This window comes from Eucyclogobius newberryi, unplaced genomic scaffold (genome assembly GCF_026437365.1).
Source record: "Eucyclogobius newberryi isolate DKJ021-1_F unplaced genomic scaffold, fEucNew1.0.hap1 SCAF_7, whole genome shotgun sequence".
NCBI classification, from domain to species: domain Eukaryota; kingdom Metazoa; phylum Chordata; class Actinopteri; order Gobiiformes; family Gobiidae; genus Eucyclogobius; species Eucyclogobius newberryi.
Genome location: NW_027316389.1, coordinates 37744109 through 37769853, shown reverse-complemented (window position 1 = coordinate 37769853; position 25745 = coordinate 37744109). Strand labels below are relative to the sequence as shown.

Genomic DNA, 25745 nt, shown 5'->3' with positions numbered 1-25745 from the left:
AAATGGAAACAGTAATATTCAATCTTAAAAATGTTTTGGGTTCAAACTTCAAACACAGAAGCGACTGACGGCGTTGCCTTTGTCCAATCACTGAAAGGCCCTGGCTGTGAAGGACACGAGACACTTGAAGGACACGAGACACTTGAAGGACACGAGACACTTGAAGGACACGATGGAGGGTCTGCATAAACTGAACCTGGTCCAAACTAATGGTGAACTCAGTATGAAGGTCGCCAGGGTCAGTCTTATGGTTATACTCATATGTCCAATACCAAAAGTGTCTTATTTCATACACAAACAATAATCAAGCAGCTCGTGTGGATGTATGCATTATTATGGCATTATTTTAAGAAATCTTATCAAACACAAACAAACATGGAGCCTCATGATGGGACTGACAGACTCTTGATGATCAGACGCTCTCAGTCCAACGCCGTCTTTTAGCCAGGATCAGAACACTGGCCCCTGACTTACTCTCGACTCGAAGACATTCAGACGGATTTCATCAAGAAAAACATATTTTATTATTGAAGCCAGAAGAGAATTAAGAGTGCAGAAAAAAACAGAATTATTCAGTTTCAATATTTAATAAACATAGAGCATTTCACAAAGTCAAGAGTTGTGATGAGAACAGAGCTGGAATGCAGGTTTGTAGGCAGCGGTTTAAGCATCTGTGAGAGTATTGCTGTCCAGCAGGATTTTCTCTCCTGGTTTGAAAGCTGGCATGCCCAAATATGGGCAGCTCGCACAGCGGAACGCGTCTCCAAGGTAACACTGATGTGGAAACAGAAAAGTGGGGGAAAAGGGAACAGACCTTGTTACTCAAACAAACTCCTGCAATGACACTTGCTGTATACTCACACTTCCACACGCCGACTTCGGGAGATTGCCATTGGGTTTGGCCTCGCTTTCCTGATCGAGCTCCTCGGCCAGTCCACATGTGCTGACAGATCAAAGCACACCATTGTAAATTCAGAACTCATACCTGACACAATTCATTTAGGAATCAAGAGGAATTCTGGCAATCGTTGTGATTTCACAAACTCATGAGACCAATCACAGGGCAGCAAGGAACCAAACCCTGAACTCAATGCAGAGCTCCACATGTCAATCTCCTCACCAGTTCTTGCAGGCCTTCTTCTTCTTGACGGTTCCCTCTCCACAAACAGCCGCTTTGAGCGATGTCGGCTCTGGCTTCTTCAGATCCTCTTCATCCAGCAAAGCATCAGAGTCGAGCAGATCCTGCAATGAGTGTCTGTAAGTGTAAGTGTGCCGCTCTGGTCCTGGGACGCTTCATTTTCAGTGTCAGTGATGAACCCATGGGCAGTCAGTGATTTGGTTTGGGTTTAATTTTTGTATAATATGGGCACAAACAATTATTTTCCAATGCCAGACAGCTTAATGTAACATTTACTGTATTGTGGGGTAGATATGGAGAACACTATTAAAAGAGGCCGACACAGTCTCTTCATTTAAGACCAGGCTTAAAAGGTTCCTCTTTGAAATGGCTTATAGTCAGGCCAGTTAGGAGGAACCTAGGAGCAACTCTGGCTGGCTGAATATGGGATGTAGAACTTCTCTCTAGGTTCCACATTGATTTGGTGCTATATGCTCTTAAAAGATGCCATAACATGCTTTTTGTCACGTTTCGTAGTCTATCCTAAGTGTATAATTGGTAAGTCTCAGAGCGCGTGTGCCCCGCCCACCCGTGACGTAGTCTCAGAGCGCGTGTGCCCCGCCCACCCGTGACGTAGTCTCAGAGCGCGTGTGTGCCCCGCCCACCCGTGACGTAGTCTCAGAGAGCGTGTGTGTGCCCCGCCCACCCGTGACGTAATCTCAGAGCGCGTGTGTGCCACGCCCACCCGTGACATAGTCTCAGAGCGCGTGTGTGCCACGCCCACCCGTGACGTAGTCTCAGAGTGCGTGTGTGCCCCGCCCACCCGTGACGTAGTCTCAGAGCGCGTGTGCCCCGCCCACCCGTGACGTAGTCTCAGAGCGCGTGTGCCCCGCCCACCCGTGACGTAGTCTCAGAGCGCGTGTGTGCCCCGCCCACCCGTGATGTAATCTCAGAGCGCGTCTGTGCCCCGCCCACCCGTGACGTAGTGTTTGCCCCACAGCTGTAAGCTCTGCGGAGCAGCGCGGAGTGATTGAGAGTCTACTTTGAGACTGAATAAAAACGTGTTGATTCTACAGCGTGCACAGAACAGATTATATATATGTTTTAAAGTCTTATGTCCATCGCGCTCTTATTTCCTGGTTTTTCAGTATCGGATAGAACTTCTCTCAGTTTATTTTCCCGGTTGCTGCATCAACTGCCACATAAACCTTCACCATTGTGATAATAGTAATAGTGCGATATCATTAATGAAGTTTTGGGCCTCTTTGAGCCGTGTTTCCTCGTAAATCTAAGCAGGAATACTCTGGAATGAGCTTGTAGGGAGACAGCAGCGCGGAGCCGGGGGGAAGAGGGCGGGAGGCGGGAGGGGAGGGGGGGTGAGGGAGAGGGGGGGTAATGACGTGTGCTTGCCCTTATGACGCGGTCTTGCCCCACCGCCCGTCAGTTTGGAGATTGGAGGAAAGGAGATAGTCTGTACTAAAGCTAAACACTGCGGGAATCAATCAAAAAAACACTCTGGACATATATGAAGCACAAATAGCAATGTAAGAAGGTTAAAAGCTCTGAAAAGTCGATTTTGCATGTTATGGGACCTTTAATACTCAGGTGGTGGTCAGTCAGTGGTCTCTTTATTCTTGCTGCAGCAATAAGACTCTACAGTTTGAGTTTATTGTAGCCAAACGTTACTTATGTAGTGCAGATAGTGGAAGACTGTAAACCAATGAGAGTGGCGCATGAACCTGAGCAGTGGTGAATCACAGTGTGTGTCAGCAGCGCCCAGAGGCAGAGGAGGAAACTATCCCCCCGCAGCCCCTCTCAAATCACCTTCTGCCGATAGGTATTAAGTGTAATCTCACCACATTATCATCCGCCATATCATTGGCAGACAGTGTCCACATTTTGGCAGCGTTGGAATCCAGAGCAGCTTTCTCTGAAACATCAGGTGCATCTTCACTTCAGACACAACAGAGCAAAGACAGTTGACAGCAGCAGGTGCAGAGTCTTACCAGGCCTTTTTGTCTTCCCAAACGACAACTTGATCTGACTTGAAGAGCCCACCTCAAAGTTGGGTTTTGAGGCAGACAGGCATGGCCCCTGCAGCGCTTTTGTCCTGACCGAGTCCTGTTCCGAAGGACTCACCTGCACATGCAATATTACAATGATATAGTAATAATATGAAGTTATTTCCAGAGGTAATGTGCACGTTTACATCTATTTACAGTGCGGTACGGAAAGTTTCATTTCACATTTGCAAAATCAAAAAAGTTAATTGGATTCCTCATTAGTGTACACTCAAAACAGAAAGGCAGAAAATGTGAATTTATTAGAAAAGAAAAATTTAAATATAACATGGTCATAAATATTCAGAGCCTTCGCTGTGACACTCATATTTAACTCATATGCTCCATTTCTCCTGCGCCTCCTTGAGATGGTTCTACTCCTTCATTAAAGTCCAGCTGTGTTTAATTAAACTGATTGGACTTGATTAGGAGAGGCACACACCTGTGTATATAAGACCTACAGGTCAGAGGTCAAGGAACGGCCCAAGGAGCTCACAGACAAAACTTTTGCAAGGTTACAAAAGAAGTTCTGCAGCACTCCAGGTTCCTAAGAGCACAGGGGCCTCAATAATCCTTAAATGGAAGAACTTTGTGACGATCAGACCTGGCTGTCCAGCTAAAACTGAACAGGGGCCTCATTTATAAAAGAGTGCATTTCACACAAATTGATGCAGCAACTCATGAGTTTCTGCCCTGGGCCCGCCCTAATAAACCATATATGGCTATGCAAATTACCCAATTAACATATTTAGCATATTCATAAGGGCGAGAGAGATGGAAGTGGAGTCTGGAAGTCTTAAAACAGAAACCTTCACAAGGAGCTGCTCATCTGAGGGCGTGGCCTGTAGAAAAGCTCAGGACCAACGCTGTGGGTGCCATTTCACTTCTGCCACCTCGTCCCCTCTTTGTGCAGCTTCCACACAAGCTCCAGAGTCTGCACATTATCAAGTCTTTTTTCATAGATCACATTCCTGCGTACGCACAATTTGGGCTTTGTTTTGTTCTTACCGGGCTTTATAAATGAGTTCTCCTTTGTTCAGTTTTGTGAGAGAGGAAAAGAAGAGATGCAAAAGAAGGGAGAACGCTCCACAAAGTCAACTATCACTGCAGCCCTCTACGGTCGGGGCTTTGTGGCAGAGTGGGCCCCCAGAAGCCTCTCCTCAGTGCGAGACATGTGAAGGGCCATAGAGTTAGCCAAAAACACATGAAGGACTCCCAGATTGAGAAGTAAGATTCTCTGGTCCGATGGGACCAAGGACCACAGCTGCGGGGACAGGACCACAGCTGCGGGGACAGGGCCACTGTTGCAGGGACAGAACCACAGCTGCGGGGACAGGACCACAGCTGCGGGGACAGGGCCACTGTTGCAGGGACAGAACCACAGCTGCGGGGACAGGACCACTGCTGCGGGGACAGGACCACAGCTGCAGGGACAGAACCACAGCTGCGGGGACAGAACCACAGCTGCGGGGACAGAACCACAGCTGCGGGGACAGGACCACTGCTGCGGGGACAGGACCACAGCTGCGGGGACAGAACCACAGCTGCGGGGACAGAACCACAGCTGCGGGGACAGGACCACTGCTGCGGGGACAGGACCACTGCTGCGGGGACAGGACCACTGCTGCGGGGACAGGACCACTGCTGCGGGGACAGGACCACTGCTGCGGGGACAGGACCACTGCTGCAGGGACAGGACCACTGCTGCGGGGACAGGACCACTGCTGCGGGGACAGGACTAGCTCAAAAGGGGCTTCTACTAAATACTGAGCAGAGGGTCTGAATACTTATGACCATGTGATATATTTTAGTTGTTCTTTTTTAATCAATTAGTAAACATTTTCCTGTCCTGTCCTGATGGGTGCTAGGTCCTGATGGGTGCTAGGTCCTGATGGGTGCTAGGTCCTGATGGGTGCTAGGTCCTGATGGGTGCTAGGTCCTGATGGGTGCTAGGTCCTGATGGGTGCTAGGTCCTGATGGGTGCTAGGTCCTGATGGGTGCTAGGTCCTGATGGGTGCTAGGTCCTGATGGGTGCAGGTGTCAGGGTTAATGAGAAATAAACATGTTTTTGATTTGAGAAAATGGCTGCAATGAAAGTGTGTTCTGAATACTTTCCGAGCCCACTGTATGAAGGACCCTGCAGGTGACTCTAGGAGACACGGGGAGGACAGAGAGAGGGGATCGAGAACCAGCCCCGGTGATGTCCTCCACGTGTCCAGACTGACCTCTGTCACTGAAACAAAGCCGGAGAGTTTGAGCGCTGCGATCAGCTTCTCCACAGTCTGCACGCTTTCCCTCCCTGAACATAAAGAGTGTACCACAGATGAATCCAAACCACAAACCTCTTACAAGTATATATTTTGGAATGATTTACTTGGGACGGGCTCCTGTAGCTGCAGCTGTCCCCCAGGCCTCAGCACTCGGGCCATCTCACACAAACCCTGTGCAGTGTGACTGTCCCACCGGGAAGAGGACAGAACCCAGTCAAAGGACGAGGCAGCGTGAGAGGCTGAGAAGAGCAGAGAGAGCGTTCACTGTCAAACTACAGCAGGGACTTAATGATGACATGAAAACATTATTACAATGACTGAAACCTGCATTCATATGTATTACCAAAGTACACAGTATCCTGTCTGATTGCACATGGTGTAGTTAAAGTGAATATGTGCACGCTCAGCACCTGCTTTTGGAAAACACTTTAGTTTACTCAATAAACTCTGAATATGTCCAAGAAAAACGCAAGCAAAACGGAAGGTTTGGTCCCATATTTGTCCCGATGTCGTCTGAGGAAATGAAAGGTTCTCAAAAGTACAGCAACTATTTATTATTTTTCAACTTTATGAACGTTGAACAAAAAAAATGATGCAAACAAAACGAGACCAGAGAGAGAATGACTTAAAGCGAAAGGAACAATAAAAACTAAAACACAAATGAACCCACAACAAATTGTCCAAATGGGATCCATGTCATCCATTTGTTTAGTGAGAGCCTTTCTCGCTGCTGCCAGGAGGATGTCTCCATGGAGACGACACAAACACATCCACCTGACATCATCACTCACATTCAAACTATTGAGAAGATTACACTCAGACTAATACATCGGATCACCAGTTTAGGACTATTTATAATGTTTGTATATCATCTCTTTGAGTCTCTTTTGTGTTCTCATTGTGCTGTTTTGTATATAATAAAAGACATAGATTCAATTCAAACTAGTAGGTTAAGTTAAGGAATAATGGAGGATTTTGGCATCAATCTGAGTCTCGTTTCCTCGTATTTTGAGCTGATGGGGGAAACTGGAGAGAAGCAAACTACAGGAGTCAAACCTGCAACCTTCTTGCTGTGAGGCGGAGCTAGCCACTCCACCACAGTTCTGCCAAACATTGTTCGATGTGCTTAGCAACATGTACCGTATTCCTGAAGTCTTTTTTCATAGATTTAGCTGGGGTGCGACTTATGCTCCAGAGCAACTTTTACGTGATGTTATTTTCACACTGACGACCACAAGAGGGCGCTTTAGGCTCTAAGCGACGCAGAAGAAGAATCTGCACTTCCTCTTCCTCTGGAGTTTGTGGAGTCGTTTATAAGTGACACAGAGGAAGAAGAATTCAGTGGATTTAGTGATTTGGGGTAAAACTGATGCTTTGCTAAACTTGTTAGCATGTTCTTTATGCTATAGTTATCTGAATAACTGTTCATATGTTACGTTAACATACCAGACACTTACCACAGTTCTGTCTGTGCCTCATGTAGCTGAAGGTGTTAGCGTTAGCATACGTCATGTAGCTGAAGGTGTTAGCGTTAGCATACGTACACCTATTCACCATGTTCTCTAATCTGTTATTATTTTAAATTGCATTTCAAGATGTTCTTGGTCGTGGATTTTATCAAATCCATTTCCCCCAAAAATGCAACTTCTACGTTTTTTTTCTTCCCTATTATGCATTTTTTGGCTGGTGCGACTTATAAACCGGAACGTTTTTTAACTGTTCCTCACGTGCTCTTGTTAGATGTGTGTGTACCTTTTATGATAGTCTTTAGTTTGGTCTCTGTGAGGGTTTAGCGTGGGGGTTAGCGTGAGGGTTTAGCGTGAGGGCTTAGCGTGAGGGTTTAGCGTGAGGGTTGGGGTGAGGTTTAGCGTGAGGGGTTAGCGTGAGGGTTTAGCGTGAGGGCTTAGCGTGAGGGTTTAGCGTGAGGGTTGGGGCGAGGTTTAGCGTGAGGGGTTAGCGTGAGGGGTTAGCATGAGGGTTTAGCGTGACGATTGGGGTGAGGGGTTAGCGTGAGGGTTTAGCTTGAGGGTTTAGCGCGAGGGTTTAGCGTGAGGGTTTAGCGTGAGGGCTAGCGTGAGGGCTAGCGTGAGGCTAAAGTGTGCTGAGACTGGTTTGATAGCGTGTTCACAAATGAAGCACATTTAGTAGGACGTGCTCAGGGTTGTGCTCAGAGTGTGAACAATGACTATAATCTTAATAAGCCTCTCAAACAATATCACAGCATCTCAGGGCTCACGTCAAAGATTGGGGAAATTCAGAATGGCGTTCTCGCTCGGAGGGAGAGGACTTTCTGAACAGGATTCATCAAATTAGTGTGAATGAAGCTAAATACAACTCCACGTGTGTTTTTGTTTGCTGAGAGAATAAAAGATATAACACGATTAAAGGGGAGAAAAGGTCAATTAAGCAGAATAAGGTAATTTTTAATGCTTTAAAGCCTGGACAGCTTCAGTGTGCACCACCTTGTACAAAACAAATGCATTTCACTGCACTCACATAACACAAGCCGCTCTGCATTCTCCATAGATACTTTTCCGCGATGACCGACAGCAGTCTGCACATCAGCTGCCATCTTCCCCAGGACTTCCGGGTCTGAAGGCTGCGTCCACACCAGCAGAACCCGGTCCCCAGGCTTCAGGGCCACATCCCACACCTTTGCTGCTCACACAAGATATCACAGGCTTATACATCTGTCAAATGTTACAGTAGTTATGGGCAGATGAGGAGATGTGTGTATGTACCGCCATCTGGTGGACTAAAAAAGACACTGCAGAAATTGAACATGAAGTAAGTATTGCCTCTGGAATGAGCTCAGAGGCTGATGCAAAGGGATGAAAAAAAGAACTAAATGACAACGCGATAATGTGTTTTTTGGAACCGGACACAGAGTTGTTGTTTTTTTGCCACACAAATGTTATGGTTGTTTTATTCCTCTCAAACAGCCGGTTGGGGATGGAAATTGCGAGAGTCTGGAACAGACAGAGACGACTGGGCACAAAATTCATTTTTATCGTTTTAATCCTTTGAGTTGGACTGGGATCAAAGTCCATTTTTTCAAGCTCAAGAATAGTTTCCCTCTAAGATAATTGATAGTACTATGAAGTACCACAGCAAAATATTTAAGAGATTATGTTTGGCATTTAAATGGGGAAGTCTTTCTAAAGGACAGTCATTTAAGTGTTTTGTACATTCAAGTTGTATCCAGACATTGGACAAATTTTAAACTTAACATTTTAAAAGAAAATGCATCACATTAGGAATTAAGATAAGAACCTTTATTGTCCACACAATGGGGACATTTGGAATTCCACCACATATATGAAAAATAAATGGCAAAAAGATGGTAACTTTGTTCTGACGGATGAAGAGGGAAAGTATATGGTATATGCACATCTTCTGCTGGAGACGATGTGGTGGTCAGGAGGCCCAGCATGACCACATGACTGCTGACCGCCACATCTACTGGAGACGATGTGGTGGTCAGGAGGCCCAGCATGACCACGTGACTGCTGACCGCCACATCTACTGGAGACGATGTGGTGGTCAGGAGGCCCAGCATGACCACGTGACTGCTGACCGCCACATCTACTGGAGACGATGTGGTGGTCAGGAGGCCCAGCATGACCACGTGACTGCTGACCGCCACATCTTCTGCTGGAGACGATGTGGTGGTCAGGAGGCCCAGCATGACCACGTGACTGCTGACCGCCACATCTTCTGCTGGAGACGATGTGGTGGTCAGGAGGCCCAGCATGACCACGTGACTGCTGACCGCCACATCTTCTGCTGGAGACGATGTGGTGGTCAGGAGGCCCAGCATGACCACATGACTGCTGACCGCCACATCTACTGGAGACGATGTGGTGGTCAGGAGGCCCAGCATGACCACGTGACTGCTGACCGCCACATCTTCTGCTGGAGACGATGTGGTGGTCAGGAGGCCCAGCATGACCACGTGACTGCTGACCGCCACATCTTCTGCTGGAGACGATGTGGTGGTCAGGAGGCCCAGCATGACCACGTGACTGCTGACCGCCACATCTTCTGCTGGAGACGATGTGGTGGTCAGGAGGCCCAGCATGACCACGTGACTGCTGACCGCCACATCTTCTGCTGGAGACGATGTGGTGGTCAGGAGGCCCAGCATGACCACGTGACTGCTGACCGCCACATCTTCTGCTGGAGACGATGTGGTGGTCAGGAGGCCCAGCAAGACCACGTGACTGTGACCGCCACATCTGCTGGAGACGATGTGGTGGTCAGGAGGCCCAGCATGACCACATGACTGCTGACCGCCACATCTTCTGCTGGAGACGATGTGGCGGTCAGGAGGCCCAGCATGACCACGTGACTGCTGACCGCCACATCTTCTGCTGGAGACGATGTGGTGGTCAGGAGGCCCAGCATGACCACGTGACTGCTGACCGCCACATCTTCTGCTGGAGACGATGTGGTGGTCAGGAGGCCCAGCATGACCACGTGACTGCTGACCGCCACATCTTCTGCTGGAGACGATGTGGTGGTCAGGAGGCCCAGCATGACCACGTGACTGCTGACCGCCACATCTTCTGCTGGAGACGATGTGGTGGTCAGGAGGCCCAGCATGACCACGTGACTGCTGACCGCCACATCTTCTGCTGGAGACGATGTGGTGGTCAGGAGGCCCAGCATGACCACGTGACTGCTGACCGCCACATCTTCTGCTGGAGACGATGTGGTGGTCAGGAGGCCCAGCATGACCACGTGACTGCTGACCGCCACATCTGCTGGAGACGATGTGGTGGTCAGGAGGCCCAGCATGACCACGTGACTGCTGACCGCCACATCTTCTGCTGGAGACGATGTGGTGGTCAGGAGGCCCAGCATGACCACGTGACTGCTGACCGCCACATCTTCTGCTGGAGACGATGTGGTGGTCAGGAGGCCCAGCATGACCACGTGACTGCTGACCGCCACATCTTCTGCTGGAGACGATGTGGTGGTCAGGAGGCCCAGCATGACCACGTGACTGCTGACCGCCACATCTTCTGCTGGAGACGATGTGGTGGTCAGGAGGCCCAGCATGACCACGTGACTGCTGACCGCCACATCTTCTGCTGGAGACGATGTGGTGGTCAGGAGGCCCAGCAAGACCACATGACTGTGACCGCCACATCTGCTGGAGACGATGTGGTGGTCAGGAGGCCCAGCATGACCACATGACTGCTGACCGCCACATCTTCTGCTGGAGACGATGTGGCGGTCAGGAGGCCCAGCATGACCACGTGACTGCTGACCGCCACATCTTCTGCTGGAGACGATGTGGCGGTCAGGAGGCCCAGCATGACCACGTGACTGCTGACCGCCACATCTTCTGCTGGAGACGATGTGGTGGTCAGGAGGCCCAGCATGACCACGTGACTGCTGACCGCCACATCTTCTGCTGGAGACGATGTGGTGGTCAGGAGGCCCAGCATGACCACGGGTCTTTCATTCTCAGCCGCTGTAGCTGGGCTGTCCATCGTTGCATCTACTGCCTTTGTAATCTCAGTTATCACCTGCATCGCCGCCAGAATCACGGGGTCTATCTGGCTCCTGGTCTATCTGGCTCTGGTCTAGCTGGCTCCTGGTCTAGTCTAGCTGGCTCCTGGTCTAGCTGGCTCCTGGTCTAGCTGGCTCCTGGTCTAGCTGGCTCCTGGTCTAGCTGGCTCCTGGTCTAGCTGGCTCCTGGTCTAGCTGGCTCCTGGTCTGTTCTAGCTGGCTCCTGGTCTAGCTGGCTCCTGGTCTAGCTGGCTCCTGGTCTAGCTGGCTCCTGGTCTAGCTGGCTCCTGGTCTGTTCTAGCTGGCTCCTGGTCTATCTGGCTCCAGGTCTATCTGGCTCTGGTCTATCTGGCTCCTGGTCTGGTCTATCTGGCTCCTGGTCTATCTGGCTCCTGGTCTATCTGGCTCTGGTCTGTTCTATCTGGCTCCTGGTCTATCTGGCTCCTGGTCTAGCTGGCTCCTGGTCTAGCTGGCTCCTGGTCTAGCTGGCTCCTGGTCTAGCTGGCTCCTGGTCTAGCTGGCTCCTGGTCTAGCTGGCTCCTGGTCTAGCTGGTCTAGCTGGCTCCTGGTCTAGCTGGCTCCTGGTCTAGCTGGCTCCTGGTCTAGCTGGCTCCTGGTCTAGCTGGCTCCTGGTCTAGCTGGCTCCTGGTCTAGCTGGCTCCTGGTCTGTTCTAGCTGGCTCCTGGTCTGTTCTAGCTGGCTCCTGGTCTGTTCTAGCTGGCTCCTGGTCTATCTGGCTCCTGGTCTATCTGGCTCCTGGTCTATCTGGCTCCTGGTCTATCTGGCTCCTGGTCTATCTGGCTCTGTTCTATCTGGCTCTGGTCTATCTGGCTCCTGGTCTATCTGGCTCCTGGTCTATCTGGCTCCTGGTCTATCTGGCTCCTGGTCTGTTCTATCTGGCTCCTGGTCTAGCTGGCTCCTGGTCTAGCTGGCTCCTGGTCTAGCTGGCTCCTGGTCTATCTGGCTCCTGGTCTATCTGGCTCCTGGTCTATCTGGCTCCTGGTCTGTTCTAGCTGGCTCCTGGTCTAGCTGGCTCTGGTCTATCTGGCTCCTGGTCTATCTGGCTCCTGGTCTATCTGGCTCTGGTCTATCTGGCTCTGGTCTATCTGGCTCTGGTCTATCTGGCTCCTGGTCTGTTCTAGCTGGCTCCTGGTCTAGCTGGCTCTGGTCTATCTGGCTCCTGGTCTATCTGGCTCCTGGTCTGTTCTATCTGGCTCCTGGTCTAGCTGGCTCCTGGTCTATCTGGCTCCTGGTCTATCTGGCTCCTGGTCTATCTGGCTCCTGGTCTATCTGGCTCTGGTCTATCTGGCTCTGGTCTAGCTGGCTCCTGGTCTGTTCTAGCTTTAGTTCTGGAGAATTTGATGAGTAAAGTACTTAGTAGTTTGTACTTCATAAAAATGGTTTATAAACGTTTATAAATGATCAATGTTGAACAAATGTCAACAGTTTAAAATGTATGTTATGAATAAAGAAAGATGCCAATATAATTAAGAGAATAACATTCGAGAAAAAGTAGGACATGCCATAAATCTGAATTCTACCTTCACATTTTGTTAATGTTTTCACAAGTTAAGTAACATTAATCTACTCATAAAAACATGTTTTGGGATTGTAGAAAAGGTTCAGTTGGATCATCTGGATAAAAACAAGACGTTTCGACTCTTGGAGTCCAGATGATACAACTAAACCTTTTTCTACAATGGAACTCTCCAGGACGAGTGAGGGACACCGACATGTTTTGGGATAAGGATCAAATATGTTTGAAGTGGATGCCTCCTGTTGGGTGTCACATTCAGCCCAGTGTGTGAGTTCTAAGCCCAGATGAACCTCAACCGAACCTCAAGCTTTTATGAGACGAGCAACGATCTGACGTGACGTAGAGGGACAGAGGGACAGCGGTCATGTGCGTCATGTGCTGTCACGTGAGGTTAGCCGTGGTCAGGCATCTGACCGTCGTGTGAACCTGTGGTCATTAGAACTGTTTAGAACTGTTAAACACTGGATATGGAACAGTACCTTCACATGTATCCATGGGTCCCATCGGTCCGAGCGCTGGTCTTATCTCAAGATACGCTTCCGGGTCCAACATCTGTTTCCGGTGGGGATTTTCAAAATAAATCCAGAGATTGTTTAAAAAAGATAAGAACAGATTTTGCGTGCAAGACGAGTAAAAGTTAGGTTTATTTCAAACATATAGTCCAAACATACACCGCACGTGGCTGTTAGTCAACAGCCACGTGCGGGTTGCGGGGTCGGGTCCAGCGCTGTGAGAACACGCATGCGCAGTAGACAGCAGAGCAGCTGTCATGGCGGCGCTGATCCGGGTTGCGAAAGCAGGACACGGAGCGGGAAGGACACTGCGGGCACTGCCCTCTGTGGCCAGAGGTATGACCGAGCCTGTGTGCGCTAACGTGTAGACACTGCGTACAAAGCGTGCGCCACCCTGTGAGTTTACACCGAACTAGTGTGGAAGCAAAGGTGATCATGAAGGGCAGCGAATAATACAAGTTCACGTCATGTCATGGGCAGGCAGCGTCATGGGCGTGTGGAGGGCTGTGTGTGTGTGTGTGTGTGTGTGTGTGTGTGTGTGTGTGTGTGTGTGTGTGTGTGTGTGTGTGTGTGTGTGTGTGTGTGTGTGTGTGTGTGTGTGTGTGTGTGTGTGTGTGTGTGTGTGTGTGTGTGTGTGTGTGTGTGTGTGTGTGTGTGTGTGTGTGTGTGTGTGTGTGTGTGTAGATCATGTCTGTGGATCGTGCGTGTGGATCATGCGTGTGATCATGTCTGGATCATGCGTGTGGATCATGCGTGTGGATCATGCGTGTGGATCGTGTGTGGATCATGCGTGTGGATCATGCGTGTGGATCGTGTGTGGATCATGCGTGTGGATCATGCGTGAATCATGTGTGCGGATCATGCGTGCGGATCATGCATGTGGATCATGCGTGGGATCATGCGTGTGGATCCTGCGTGCGGATCAAGCGTGTGAGATCATGTCTGGATCATGCGTGTGGATCATGCGTGTGGATCATGTGTGGGATCATGCGTGTGGATCAGTGGATCATGTGTGTGGATCATGCGTGGGATCATGCGTGTAGATCATGCGTGGGATCATGCGTGTGATCATGTCTGTGGATCATGCGTGTGGATCATGCGTGTGGATCATGCGTGTGATCATGTCTGTGGATCATGCGTGTGGATCATGCTTGTGATCATGTGTGTGGATCATGCATGTGGATCATGCGTGTGGATCATGTCTGTGGATCATGTGTGTGGATCATGTGTGGATCATGTGTGTGGATCATGCGTGTGGATCATGCGTGGGATCATGTGTGTGGGTCATGTGTGTGGGTCATGTGTGTGGGTCATGTGTGGATCGTGTGTGGATCATGTGTGTGGATCATGTGTGGATCATGCATGTGGATCATGCGTGGGATCATGCGTGGGATCATGCGTGTGGATCATGTGTGTGGATCATGTGTGGGATCATGTGTGGATCATGTGTGTGGGTTATGTGTGTGGGATCATGTGTGGGATCATGTGTGGATCATGTGTGTAGATCATGTCTGTGGATCGTGCGTGTGGATCATGCGTGTGGTCATGTCTGGATCATGCGTGTGGATCGTGCATGTGGACCATGCGTGTGGATCATGCGTGTGATCATGTCTGGATCATGCGTGTGGATCATGCGTGTGGATCATGCGTGTGGGTCATGTGTGTGGGTCATGCGTGTGGGTCATGCGTGTGAATCGTGTGTGTGGATCATGCGTGTGGATCATGCGTGTGAATCATGCGTGTGGATCATGCGTGTGAATCATGCGTGTGAATCATGCGTGTGAATCATGCGTGTGGATCATGCGTGTGAATCATGCGTGCGGATCATGCGTGCGGATCATGCGTGCGGATCATGCGTGTGGATCATGCGTGTGGATCATGCGTGTGGATCATGTGTGGGATCATGCGTGTGGATCAGTGGATCATGTGTGTGGATCATGCGTGGGATCATGCGTGTAGATCATGCATGGGATCATGCGTGTGATCATGTCTGTGGATCATGCGTGTGGATCATGCGTGTGGATCATGCGTGTGATCATGTCTGTGGATCATGCGTGTGGATCATGCTTGTGATCGTGTGTGTGGATCATGTGTGGGATCATGTGTGGGATCATGTGTGTGGATCATGTGTGGGATCATGTGTGGATCATGTGTGTGGGTCATGCGTGTGAATCGTGTGTGTGGATCATGCGTGTGGATCATGCGTGTGAATCATGCGTGTGGATCATGCGTGTGAATCATGCGTGTGAATCATGCGTGTGGATCATGCGTGTGGATCATGCGTGTGAATCATGCGTGCGGATCATGCGTGCGGATCATGCGTGCGGATCATGCATGTGGATCATGCGTGGGATCATGCGTGTGGATCCTGCGTGCGGATCAAGCGTGTGAGATCATGTCTGGATCATGCGTGTGGATCATGCGTGTGGATCATGTGTGGGATCATGCGTGTGGATCAGTGGATCATGTGTGTGGATCATGCGTGGGATCATGCGTGTAGATCATGCATGGGATCATGCGTGTGATCATGTCTGTGGATCATGCGTGTGGATCATGCGTGTGGATCATGCGTGTGATCATGTCTGTGGATCATGCGTGTGGATCATGCTTGTGATCATGTGTGTGGATCATGCGTGTGGATCATGCGTGTGGATCATGCGTGGGATCATGCGTGTGGATCATGTGTGTGGATCATGTGTGGGATCATGTGTGGGATCATGTGTGGGATCATGTGTGGATCATGTGTGTGGGTCATGTGTGGGATCATGTGTGGGATCATGTGTGGGATCATGTGTGGGATCATGTGTGTGGATCATGTGTGGGATCATGCGTGCGGATCATGCGTGTGGAGCATGTGTGGATCATGTGTGGGATCATGTGTGGGATCATGTGTGTGGGATCATGTGTGTGGGATCATGTGTGGATCATGTGTGGATCATGTGTGGATCGTGCGTGTGGATCATGTGTGGATCATGTGTGGGATCATGTGTGGGATCATGTGTGGGATCATGTGTGGGATCATGTGTGGGATCATGTGTGGATCATGTGTGGGATCATGTGTGGGATCATGTGTGGGTCATGTGTGGGTCATGTGTGGGATCATGCGTGTGGATCAGTGGATCATGTGTGTGGATCGTGCGTGGGATCATGTGTGTGGATCATGCATGGGATCATGCGTGTGATCATGCGTGGGATCATGCGTGTGGATCATATGTGTGATCATGTCTGGATCATGCGTGTGATCATGTCTGTGGATCATGCGTGTGGATCATGCGTGTGATCATGTCTGTGGATCATGCGTGTGGATCATGCGTGTGGATCATGTGTGTGATCATGTGTTTGGATCATGTGTGTGATCATGTCTGGATCATGCGTGTGATCATGTCTGTGGATCATGCGTGTGGATCATGTGTGTGATCATGTCTGGATCATGCGTGTGATCATGTCTGTGGATCATGTGTGTGGATCCTTTGTGCGGATCATGCGTGGGATCATGCATGTGGATCAGTGGATCATGCGTGTGGATCATGTGTGGGATCATGCGTGTGGATCAGTGGATCATGTGTGTGGATCGTGCGTGGGATCATGCGTGTGGATCATGCATGGGATCATGCGTGTGATCATGTCTGTGGATCATGCGTGGGATCATGCGTGTGGATCATGCATGTGTGGATCATGTGTGTGATCATGTCTGGATCATGCGTGTGATCATGTCTGTGGATCATGCGTGGGATCATGCGTGTGGATCATGCGTGTGGATCATGTGTGTGGATCATGCGTGGGATCATGCATGGGATCATGTGTGGATCATGTGTGTGGATCATGTGTGTGGATCATGTGTGGATCATGTGTGGATCATGTGTGGGATCATGTGTGTGATCATGTGTGATCATGTGTGGATCATGTGTGGATCATGTGTGGGTCATGTGTGTGGATCATGTGTGGATCATGTGTGGGTCATGTGTGTGGATCATGTGTGTGGATCATGTGTGTGGATCATGTCTGGGATCATGTCTGGGATCATGTGTGGATCATGTGTGTGGATCATGTGTGTGGATCATGTGTGTGGATCATGTGTGGGATCATGTGTGTGGATCATGTGTGTGGATCATGTGTGGGATCATGTGTGTGGATCATGTGTGTGGATCATGTCTGGGATCATGTGTGTGGATCATGTGTGTGGATCATGTGTGGGATCATGTGTGGGATCATGTGTGTGGATCATGTGTGTGGATCATGTGTGTGGATCATGTGTGTGGATCATGTGTGTGGATCATGTGTGTGGATCATGTGTGGGATCATGTGTGGGATCATGTGTGTGGATCATGTGTGGGATCATGTGTGTGGATCATGTGTGTGGATCATGTGTGGGATCATGTGTGTAGATCATGTTTGTTTAAAGCACATTGAAACTTATGTAATCGGACTGACATTTACAGGGACCTGTAGAGGCATTGGTCATTTAGTTTTCAGTTCACTTTTATGCTACTTTAGATTTGATGACATAACCTTGCCTCTTCTTCTCTTTATGTTCATGTTTTCTGCAGTTTTGGCTCTACAGTGTGACCAGAAGCGAGCATTTCAAGGTGCGGCTCTGAGACTGCAGGATGAGTCCAAATGTGGCGACACTGCCTCCACTGTAGCCGGCGCCAACCACCATGTGCAGCAGGAGTTCCACCAGCTTCCAACGGAGGACGCTGTCTCAGAGCAGACCACAGACGAGGGCCCCGAGCTCCGCATGAGGTAATGTGTGTGTCCAGTCATACGTCACTACCTGCGCCACCGCAACGTCCCCGCCACCGTCCCCGCCCCTTTGAGTGAATACAAATGCTGTTTCCATTGAAATGAATGGGATGTGATCGGTGATAAACTTCAAATAAACATCCAAAAACTATATGTAGTGATTTCTATCGAATAGCCAAAGACAAAAGGAACACTAAATACCAGTGAGACGATGATGAACGATTTTAAACTGACCGACTCAAAACTAATCCTATATGGATCAGATGTGTGTTTTTCATATCAAACATCTGTTCATCATGATAAATGAGCTGGCAATCTAAATAAGATATAAATTCACAGAGTTGTTTGGTATTTCTACTAACATTTACTTTGTGTTTATTTGCGCACTTCCGCTTGAGTTCTCAAATCGGTGAAACATCGTCCATTACGCCTTTAAATTAATTGTTTGCTGTCTACTTTGTACAGTTTATTGGTTCAGGAAGTTTAAAACTATAACTGCATGTCTGTGGGTTCATTTATCACAATCTACAGCAAACTGCTGCTGTTATACATTTTGGATCCCTTAATCAAACATGTGGAGCCTGATAGAATATTTACATAATTTATTTTCATGAAGCAAGTAAATGGCTGTAAGAGATTGTATTTCTAAATGACGGCCACTGTGTGGAAAGTAGAGGAAAGCTATCGCTAATCTGCTGCTAATCATGTCATGTCTGTGTGATTGTAATGCATTTTTTCTGTTGTGTGAAGCACTTTGAATTGCCTTGTGTATGAATTGTGCTCCACAAATAAACTTGCCTAATACGATTTCCTATTAAAATCCTCCGTCGTGGTGACTTCAGACATCTGAGAGTGAGCGGCTGTTTTCCCATGGTTCTGATGCTGGTCCATAATCGTTTTAAGACTAAAAGGAGAGAAGAGCTGTCAAATTGTATCTTCCGCCATCAAATAAAGCGGAATGTTTTCATCCAAAATTGGGGAGGACTCAACAGTAAAAGTGACCATACGACCAGAGACATCTACAAAAATCTACAAAGGATTCCTGTCCAAAATGTGCTGAGCGAGTGTCTTTTCTAGTTCCCAGGAGCAGAATGAAGAGCAGAATGAAGAGCAGAATGAAGAGCAGAATGAAGAGCAGGAGGAAGAGCAGGAGGAAGAGTATGAGACTGAGGAGCAGCTGCAGGCCAGGATCCTGAGTGCAGCGCTGCAGTTTGTGCCTGTGCATGGCTGGTCTATGGAAGCCATCGCAGCAGGGGCAGAGGTTTGTACAAGACAAATTAAGGCCATGCTCTTTGTCAGCAGTGCACAAAGCTGAACGTGTGTATTCTGTGCTGGTTCCAGACTTTGGGCCTGTCCTCGGCTTCCACGGGCATGTTCACCGGCTCTGGAGTCCTGGTGCTTCATTTCATCGCCCAATGCAACTCCCAGCTCACTCAGATCCTCGCAGAAGAACATAAGAAGGTCCAACTAGGCCAGGCAGAGTGAGCACTCGTGTGCGCGTGTGTGCGTGTGTGTGTGTGCATGCATGTGCGTGTACATGTACATAAATCTATGACTGTCCAGCAACAACACTGAAAACATTAAGTCTGTTCTCATGAGTTTTGTCTTTGTGATGAATCATCTGCAGTTCAACTGTTTTACGCTGCTGTTTTTCTTCATCGCATTCACAAGGCTCTGAAGTGTGGACTGTCTCCTGCTCCTTGTGCACTTTTACACTTCATACACTTCATACACTTCAAGTAAAATCACACTTCCATCGTACTACACACGTCCAGTGTGTAGTACGATTATTGGAACAGGACCAGAGTCTGCATTTTTCGAATAATCACAACTGTGTTGATGGGGGCATGGTGAAAGCAGCTCTTTTCTGAGCCTCAGCTGCAGACAATACAGGATTCACACAAATATGCAGGAATCAATCAAAATACAACATTGAGGAAACTAATGGTGAGGAGTTGCTTTCGTAACATGGTTTATAAGCTATATCATAATATGTCCCCTTTAAAGCCTTAACTAAGCTTGGTAAAGTGCTTGAGTTCAAGATGAGTAGAAGATGTAGCTTTGTCCTGTCCTGTTTGTGTTTTAGACCAAAGAAGACGGCTGAGTTTCTGAGCGACGCTGTGGAGACCAGATTAAGGATGTATTCACCTTATATCGAAGCGTGGCCACAGGTACGCTGTTTGTATGTGTGAGTGTGTTCTGTTTCCTCTTTCATTCCTTGCATCTTAATTCTGCCTAGCAAGAAGTGGGAAGAATGTTTCCAATAAACTCCTCTAAGTAAAATTGATTGACAGCTGAGGACAGGACAGGTATTCTGATGCAAGACCAATCCCACGTCCTACAATCTGTTCAAATATGTCAAAGCCTGGAAAACACCATAGATCTCAGATTGATGATGTTTTGATGGAGTCAGACTTGCTTTAGCTCATCTCTTGCTGTAAATGTGGCACTGTATTTGTCTGATGAGGATCCATAAATGCATTGGGCCATGACGTCATACACTAAATCTGTTTTTAGTGGCCTGAAAAATATCAACATGACTTTTAATTCAAATCTTTACTGTCACATAAAAAAATATCTAACTGTTCTCAAATACTTGGTCCACAGTCTTTCTTCTGTCTTTTGTCCCCTTCATTTTTCGTATCAATTTGTGCTAAAATAATCTCTCAGCCATTTCAGGCAGTCTAAAATCATAAAGCATACTCGTAAAGCATACTGTCCTTTTCTTATTGGTTCACAAACATAATGAAATACAATGTACTTTATCCTCTGTAAAATTTAAAGTACATGTACCTTACACTTTGCACCGCTGCTCCTTGATCACATCATGTACATAACTTGACATATACTGTGGTCTGTATGAATGGCCTTTAGAGTTGAACTGCCCATGTGAAGATGCTTTTTGTTGTGTCCAGGCCATGAGTCTGATGCTGCTGCCTCAGAACATCCCCCAGGGCCTGAAGCTCCTGTCTTCACTAGTGGACGACATGTGGTACTATGCAGGAGACCGCTCCACAGACGTGAGTGGCAGCCTTTCATTCACCACTGTTACCTTGGATACAGGTGGGAAAAAGTCCCATGTTGTGGTCAAATTTTGGCCAAAATGTTTCTGTTTCAGAAAACTTGTGGAATAAAAGAATCATGAACCAATGAGGCTTCATACAGCACGAAGCTCCAACGTGAAGCCACAAAATAACTCCATGTATTACCAATAATACATTTATTTTAAGCTTTTCTGACAGTTGTAGGACCTCTTGTCTATGATAACAATATGTTACTGGACATAGGGACACCATACTCGATGCTAGCAGGTTTGGCGGCTAATTTGGATCTGAGTTCCATAATTGGAAATCTGAGTGCGCTTTTGATAGCGACCACAGAGCCAATCAGAAGACAGGTTTTTGGAAGGTACACACCCTTACCTGCTAGCTGACAATCCAACCTGTTGACAACATTTGCTGGAGCAGACCTCAGGGAAAGAACGCACCTGATTGGTCAGTTATTCTTGTTCATATATTGATTTAATGAAGAGTCTGACAACAGTTACAGAGAAAGAGGTGCTAATGTATCAGTAGAAAGTGAATGGAGACTTTGATTATGGCCCTGGTGTAGACACGAGCATAACTACACCTCTGTTTCACCCACAACTTCAAGAAATGAGGAGCAAGATGCTGTTAGAGAGGAGTAAACCCTAAAAGAAGAAGGCAGGTAATGCCTCAGGAGCTGAACGGACCTAAACCTCAGTGAGGAAGAGACTCTCCCACATGTTAATGCTAACGTGGCTAACATGATTAGCATGGCTCCTGCACACACGCCAACAGCGATAGTAGCAAAACCTAGACCTGGCCAAAAAAAATTGCAAAATGGGGCCCAAAATATTTAAATTCTGTCCTCTAGAATAATAGTCTGTAGAATTCAAATGTTCTTTATTTTTGATTCTCTTTGTCACATGAAAAATGCCTCCTTGAAGACGAGCGAGTAAGTCATTCTCGTCTCGTGTTGTTCCTGTAGATGAACTGGTACACGAAGAGAGCCGCTCTGACCGGGATCTACAACACCACTGAACTCGTCATGGTGCAGGACTCTTCTCCTGATTTTCAACAAACCTGGGACTTTCTCCACAATCGCATACAAGACGTAGTGAACATGGGCAACACAGCCAAGCAGGTACAGTATTCTACACATGTGGATGCTGCTGCTGCTGCTGCTGCTGATGCTGCTGCTGCTGCTGCTGCTGCTGCTGCTGCTGCTGCTGCTGCTGCTGCTGCTGCTGCTGCTGCTGCTGCTGCTGCTGCTGCTGCTGCTGTGTCCTTGGGCAAGACTCATTACATCTTGCGTTCCATGGAACTGGTGTGTGCGTTTTCATATCTTACCCAGATGTAATTCTCTCTCGCAAATTTCCACTGCTGAGTTTTTAAGTTGTATACACAAGTCTGGGCTTTTTTGTAAAGGTGGAAAAGGTAGCCTGAGCTCTTACTGGTTTAGATGAGGTACTAGAAAAGGCCATATTTAAATCCAGGTAAGTGGTGGAGAGGCGCCATCATTGGGGTAAAAAAAAAATGATCTAAGCACATTTCTGTAAAATATACAAATAGAAAGAGTAACAATTATGATCAAAAATGTGGCGTGCCAGTATAGAGCCGGCAGAGGGCCTCATCCGGCCCCAGGGACACGCCCAGATCTGTTCCAGAATCACAACTGAATGTCTTTGTCAGCGTCTTGTTGAATAATAAGGGCAATACAAGTTTTGCTCATGCTAATCGAAAGCTCACAACCCTCAGTGAGCGTTGGGGCTGCAGCAGAGAGGACACAGTTCAACACATACAGAAGCTTGCAAATGAAGTGACCCACAATGCAAAGTGGATGAACATTTGTACAGACTTCCTTTCTAAAGTTTTGGGAAAGGTTGAGCATCTCCAACTACGGTCACACCTTGCCTATAATGACGTTTCTGAAAATGTCCAAAATCCAAAAGTCTAAAACTCTCAGCTCCGGCTCCTCCTCTCGGCTCCTCCTCTCGGCTCCTCGGCTCCTCCTCTCAGCGCCTCCTCTCGGCTCCTCCTGGATGTGCCCAGGTCAGCTTTCTCTTTGGCGGGGCCCTTTGGAACAGCCTCTGCATGTTAGAGCAGTTTGGGAAATATGGGCTCACTATTTTCAAAGTTAAGCTTATTTTAGTGACAAATTATTCATGTAGTGAATGAAATTAGGTAATTGTGTTTGAGCTCAAAGCAGCTTTACTTTACTGTCATGTTCATACTTTATTACACTTAACCTGATCTGACAGGTTTGCTTTCTTGTTGTTAGCTCCACATTAGCGCCATTTTTAGCACAACTCCATAACGTTCACAAAACCGCCTCCTTTCTTTATTCTACGTCTCTTTCCTCGCTCAGACCTCTGCTCAAGTCTGTAAACTAGTTTAGTGTGAGTCAGCACTTCTCAGCCCTTGACACTCGCACCAGCAGCACTGAGCACCTCAGGGAGGGGTGGCTGCTGCAAAGGCCTCTGGGACTGGTAGTTCTAGCGATTAAAAACCTTATATATCTATTGGAAATTGATAAATATAAATAAGAAATGTTCGGTCCAGATTAAAATATCTGGGGGGCCAGATTTAGAGTGTTCAGATTTTTTTTTTTTTAAGCTGTATGTTTATTTTCTGATATAAATGTGTAAACGGCCTTTTAACATACATCCACTCATAAACTGTAAATTAATTTTTGTTTTGGTTACTATATTGTAAACCTAAAAAGTGCCATGGTTACTGTGCCCTGCAGTGAAACACTGAACTATGTGTGTTATTCTGAGATAAATCTAAATACATTTATGTACCTAAATTGTATAATTTTACATGAATGTTGAAGTGAAATTTGTCAATGTTCAGGTGCAGAGGACGGGCGAAGCAGTGGTTCAGGGGCTTGTGGGAGCTGCTGTGACGGTCAGTCTGCTCATTCTTTAAAGTAGTCCCGTAGTAAAGGAGGCTGTACATAGCAGCTTTAGTAATATTTGTATGTTTGTATGTGACAGTTGAAGAACCTGACTGGGATAAACCAGAGGAGATGAGGCTGAGTGGAGCTGCTGCTGCGGCACATGGTTTGTCTGGAAACCGCAGGAAAACCTGTTAAATGTATTGAGACTGAAGTTACTCTTGTAAATAAACTTGCATTAGCTAAATGTGCTGTTTGTGATTTTTATAATAATTATACTAATGCATTTGATTCATGTAGCACTTCTTTTGACACCCAAATGTGCTTCACATTGCAATTCTTCCTTCACACATCTCTGGGGCAGACTGACAAAAGCACCACCACCAATCATTCTCTCACACCAGACTGACACCAGGCAATGTGTCTTGCCTAAGGACACAATGGCTGCTCTAGAGCAGAAACCGCAAACTTAAAGGAATAATGGAGGATTTTTCACCAATTTGAGAACTGAAGCGGAAGTGCGTATGCACACACTCGCCCCCGTGTGGCTACACGTGCGTTTGTTTATTAGCACGACGGATCGCATCGCATCTCTCGTCTCAGCAGATTTCCGTCTTTCTCTGTCTTAATTTTGTCCTGTACACTGAGGGAACTATATTATGATAGATCAATGCACTTAGACACAGGGAAACATGCTGCTCTCCTGGGGACGAGCCGGCCGAGGCTGCAGGTGAGCGGTAGGTGCATCCTATGATTGATACGTGGCAGGACTAATCGGCAGTCCACGCCACGAGGAAATAAGACTCAGATTTGGCGCCAAAGAATCCTCCATAATTCCTTTAATACATTTCATTGGCATTTTATGTGAAAGAGCAACACAAAGTGGCACACAATTTGGAACTAGAAGCGTTGCTGTGTCCCGGAATAAATGTATTAACAATCTGGACAGTCACTACTGATTACATTAAGGGTAAATGGGAAAGTGAACCACAGGATCACATGTTTGGAGGGAATTCTGTGAAAAGTGTGTCTAGTTTCTTCATAAGCCCATGTCAAAGTGCCCATTACTCACAGGGAAATGCAGACTGTTGGAGAGGATGTGGCAGCAGGAGACAAACCACTATCATGTGTTTTGGGATTGTCCTGTTGTTCAGAGGTTTTGGACTGAGATCAACAAAGTCTTACAGGCAATTGATGACATCACCATCCCAATGGATTTCAGGACTCTGTATTTTGGCCTCAAGACTCTATATTTGGGCCTCAGGACACTGTGGGCCTCAGGACTCCTGCCATGGACACAACTAAGCAGATGTCTCTGGAGCCTCCTCCTGGAGCAGCACAAAACAAAAAATGGATGACACAAAATGCACCGACGTTCAAGGACTGGACATTATAATGGACATTCATAAAATGGAAAAAAGTCCCATTCGGAGTCCATTTGAAAATGGACAAATTTACCTGTGGGACATTTGTTTGAGTTTGAAAGTGTCTTGGTTTTTATTGATTTGTCTATGGTTCTCTCTCTCTGGTTTTGTTGGTATAAATATAATATATATAAATATTATAAATACATTTTTTAAAATCTTGTTTTTCTCAGACATGTCCAGGCTCTTCGTATCGCTGCTCCCACGTACAAACGCCTGGTCTCCCCAGGTGAACTCGTATTGAAGACATAATAAAGATTTCCACGAGTTCGACTGCACTACGTCCATCATCCTGGAAGTCCAAAGTTATGTTTTTCATAAACCATTTTGCTTTTGTTTTAATGTCAATGAGCTCATAATGTACATTTATTGATAATTTGTTCTATTTTTTCCGTACAGCAATTATGATTTGTTTGTGTCCCCAATTTTTATGTATCACCACCGTCACGTGAACTTCAGCAAAACCAATGGAAACAAATCAGTATCTGTCCCTCATCTTCCAGAAGAATGACAAATGTCATTGTGTCATGTTCATAAACTGAATCGTACGCACATCATCACAATCAAATCAGCTCCGAAAGAGATGGAGCGACCATCAAGGATCCAAAGATTCGAGCTCTCACATCAGAGGTGACCCGAC

At 47.4% G+C, this 25745-nt stretch overlaps 2 protein-coding genes across 2 annotated transcripts; one reads left to right on the top strand and one right to left on the bottom strand.

Annotated features, from left to right (window-relative positions):
• Window positions 1-512: 512 nt before the first annotated feature.
• ciapin1 (cytokine induced apoptosis inhibitor 1) lies at window positions 513-13174 on the bottom strand. Its single transcript, XM_072435210.1, has 9 exons — window positions 12984-13174; window positions 7944-8105; window positions 5552-5686; window positions 5403-5476; window positions 3124-3256; window positions 2974-3047; window positions 1121-1242; window positions 862-943; window positions 513-774 (listed from the first exon to the last, which is right to left on the bottom strand). Exons 1-9 carry the CDS (start codon window positions 13054-13056, stop codon window positions 664-666), a joined length of 966 nt encoding a protein of 321 aa, XP_072291311.1. The 5' UTR covers window positions 13057-13174; the 3' UTR covers window positions 513-663.
• A 34-nt stretch (window positions 13175-13208) lies between these two features.
• Window positions 13209-23928, top strand: coq9 (coenzyme Q9 homolog (S. cerevisiae)). Its single transcript, XM_072435209.1, has 9 exons — window positions 13209-13352; window positions 17564-17759; window positions 18837-19020; window positions 19101-19240; window positions 19846-19930; window positions 20675-20779; window positions 21771-21926; window positions 23639-23692; window positions 23782-23928. The coding sequence occupies exons 1-9, from the start codon at window positions 13274-13276 to the stop codon at window positions 23815-23817; spliced, it is 1035 nt and encodes a 344-aa protein (XP_072291310.1). The 5' UTR covers window positions 13209-13273; the 3' UTR covers window positions 23818-23928.
• The last annotated feature ends 1817 nt before the right edge of the window (window positions 23929-25745 follow it).